The sequence below is a fragment of the Loa loa genome, assembly GCF_000183805.2.
Source record: "Loa loa unplaced genomic scaffold supercont3.826, whole genome shotgun sequence".
NCBI lineage: Eukaryota > Metazoa > Nematoda > Chromadorea > Rhabditida > Onchocercidae > Loa > Loa loa.
Window position 1 is genome coordinate 1 of NW_018109006.1, and position 2,856 is coordinate 2,856.

General features: G+C 29.3%; 1 protein-coding gene across 1 annotated transcript in view; it reads right to left on the minus strand.

Moving 5' to 3' along the window:
- Positions 1-374: 374 nt before the first annotated feature.
- Positions 375-2,856, minus strand: part of LOAG_14244 (hypothetical protein) — a gene marked incomplete at its 5' end in the record, with an annotated part of 4,357 nt that continues 1,875 nt past the window's right edge. The window contains 5 exons of the mRNA XM_020448782.1: positions 375-461; positions 791-883; positions 1,219-1,365; positions 1,786-2,004; positions 2,483-2,562. Of these exons, the coding sequence (XP_020301099.1) occupies positions 378-461; positions 791-883; positions 1,219-1,365; positions 1,786-2,004; positions 2,483-2,562 (623 nt within the window). The 3' untranslated portion in view covers positions 375-377. The remainder of the gene's footprint in view (positions 462-790; positions 884-1,218; positions 1,366-1,785; positions 2,005-2,482; positions 2,563-2,856) is intronic.

A 2,856-nucleotide genomic window follows, 5' to 3' on the forward strand; every position in this document is an offset into this window, starting at 1 on the left:
GCCCATTGCGCCTATGTGCTCTATTAAACCTTTAATTGTGATCATAGATCTGACCTCAGACTTTTGGATATCTCTACTCCAGGAAAAAGAAGGTCCTGAGCGCCAAACCATTTTGTAAAGATGCGTTTCAACAGGTCGGTGGTGGGTTAGAGGATATCGGGTGGTATTTGGTCCATGGTTTTCCTCTTTTGTTCCTATTGATATTGCCATTGAATTTGTTTTATTCATATTGTGATTGTTGAATTCGTTTCTGTATTACCAATTGAGGAATAAAAGTTCAATTACCCAAGTTTGAGATTGAAAAAATCACTGTTAGAATCTGTTTGAAATTTATATAGAAAATGAAAAACAAAAAAAGCATCTTTTCTAAAGTGAAATCATACTTTTTCGTAATATTTATCAAGCGCTGTAGAGTTACTAATGAAATCAGGATATCCAATATTGTTTCTCATACTTTCTGCCTAAAATGCCACATTTAACTTTTTTAAAATTTCTATAACAATACAAATAGGTTTCTTTATTATGAATAATTGCTTATCAAAATCAGATAATTTATCATAGCATTAAAAAGTGATGATGCAGAAAGAAAATAATCGTTTTGTTTTTTCTCTACTTCTTCAACACATGATATTTTTACACCTCAGTAATTCATTGACATCAAAAAATATTACATTACATATGTATTTGTTTCCGATTACTTATTTACTAACTCACTTAACTGCTCAGAATTTATTGTCAGTTTTTTGCATAATGAAAAATAATATTGATAAAAATCAAAATTAAATTAAACCTTTTCAACTGCAACTTTCTTCGTTTCCTCATCCATCCAATCATTTTCATCGACGAGCTCTTTGAACGCTTCTTGAAGGTTTGCAATCATTTTCTGGATAAAATTCTCACAGTTATTGCAATTTAATATAATACAATCTTGGATTTAGTTCGGAAACTCACAATTTTTCAAGGTTTAAGTTATAATTTCAATTGAAATTGTACAGAGCCTAAAAAAAGTATTGAATTAGAGAAAAAGTGAGCAACGTTTCTAAATGTCATAAAATTCTCAAAAGTTTAATTTCCAAATTTGAAAGAAACTGCACAAAAAAGAGAGAAAGTACAGTAATTGTCAATTCAACTCTAAATTTGAGAAAAAAGAATCATATAAACACCAACGATAATCAAATAGCTTTAGCAATAATTTATAAAAAAAGAATATTGCCTAACCAAAGCCTCCTGCTTATCGGTAGAATCGAAATGTTCTCGGACATAAAGTGCCCCACCAGCAAGTGGCAATAAACTTATTGCTCCCTGGGCACATTCTTTCCAGCGTGGCGATTTAGTTTGTTGACCGGTCATTACTCGTAGAAAAGCCTGTATATATTTTAAATGTTTTTTGTGCTAGTGAGATTTTGATACAGTCTCGATGTAGTCCTTACTATGTAGTATACGTACTCCTCACTTTATTAAGTAAACAAACACTTAATTTTATCATAATAGTGTATGAAAAATTTTATTTAAAGTTCTTTCATTAATTGCAAACCTCGAAATATTTCATTAGCAATTTATGTTTATATGCATATTACATGCATCAACGACAAATTTGTTTCCTCAAATCATTTTACTTCATCAATCCTTCTACTTAATATTTATTTCATATCATTTGATTCAAACTGATTTTATTTAAATTTCTATCATCATACAGTTTTGTTCAACAATGATATGATTCACTGATTTTGCTATACCGAAATAAGTGATCCGGAAGTAAGTAGAAAATAGTAAATAGAAAATTACTTGTCTAATATCTTCATATCGTACATCTAATACTTTAACCCATGAATGTACAATTCGCCAAAAAATATAATTTGCCAATAACTGATTGCTATTGTCACTGACAAGTTTTGCGATATTGTACATATAATCAATCTCACCGATAATTATTTCTGTATCATTTCCAATCAAACTATGAATTGATTCTGGCGCTATTTGGTAGAAGAAATTTAACCATTCCACCTAAAATGGACAAAACAGTAGAAGTTACAGTAACCATTATATGTATGTATCAATTTTCCAACTTTAATTTAAGTCAATCATTAGGAATTTAAATTTACCAAATTCGAAAAAGACAAGTTGTAACAATTATTACTTTAAGTTGTTACTCTTAGGCATTTTCTTTTACCGCAAAACATTGAACAACCTGTAGATGAAAAACTGATTCAAATTAACAACTGAAATTTTTAGTGAAAATTATCCTTTACAGTTTCATAAACGTCGATCAAAAATGACAAATGAATTAGAAAACTCGAACTCATCCTATTTTTGCACGTAATCAAAAATGATACTTTTGAATCACTGTGCCAGCATATTTCGTCATTTTTCAATAAATTCATAAATGTTCAGAAAACTGTTCCACTTCTGCATATCTAATTTCTAAGCCAATTTTCGAAAATTGTTAAAAATTCCGCTAATTTTCGGAACAGGAAAAAGAAACCTTTGGAAACAATGTGTATAAATCTGAAATTGTTCTGTCGTTATAGAGCCGTGTAATGTTGCGCCGATCATCTTCTGGTACTATAATCTAAATGATAAAATAATTTTATAACCTGAAATTATTCATACAGATAAAATTTTCATCATTTTTATTAGCCTAGCTTTCTTAGTATGCAATGAGCAACTTTTCAGTATATCAGATGTTAAACCAATACAATTTGTCCTCAGTGTTTTTTAATTTTCTCCCTTCATATTTGGTAAATTTTAAATTATTTCCTTTTTAAAACGTCATCCTATGATTTCATTTTGCTTCATAACCATTAGCAAGGGACAAATTATCGCTAAAGCATTACTCTGAATGATAGAGCTAAAATT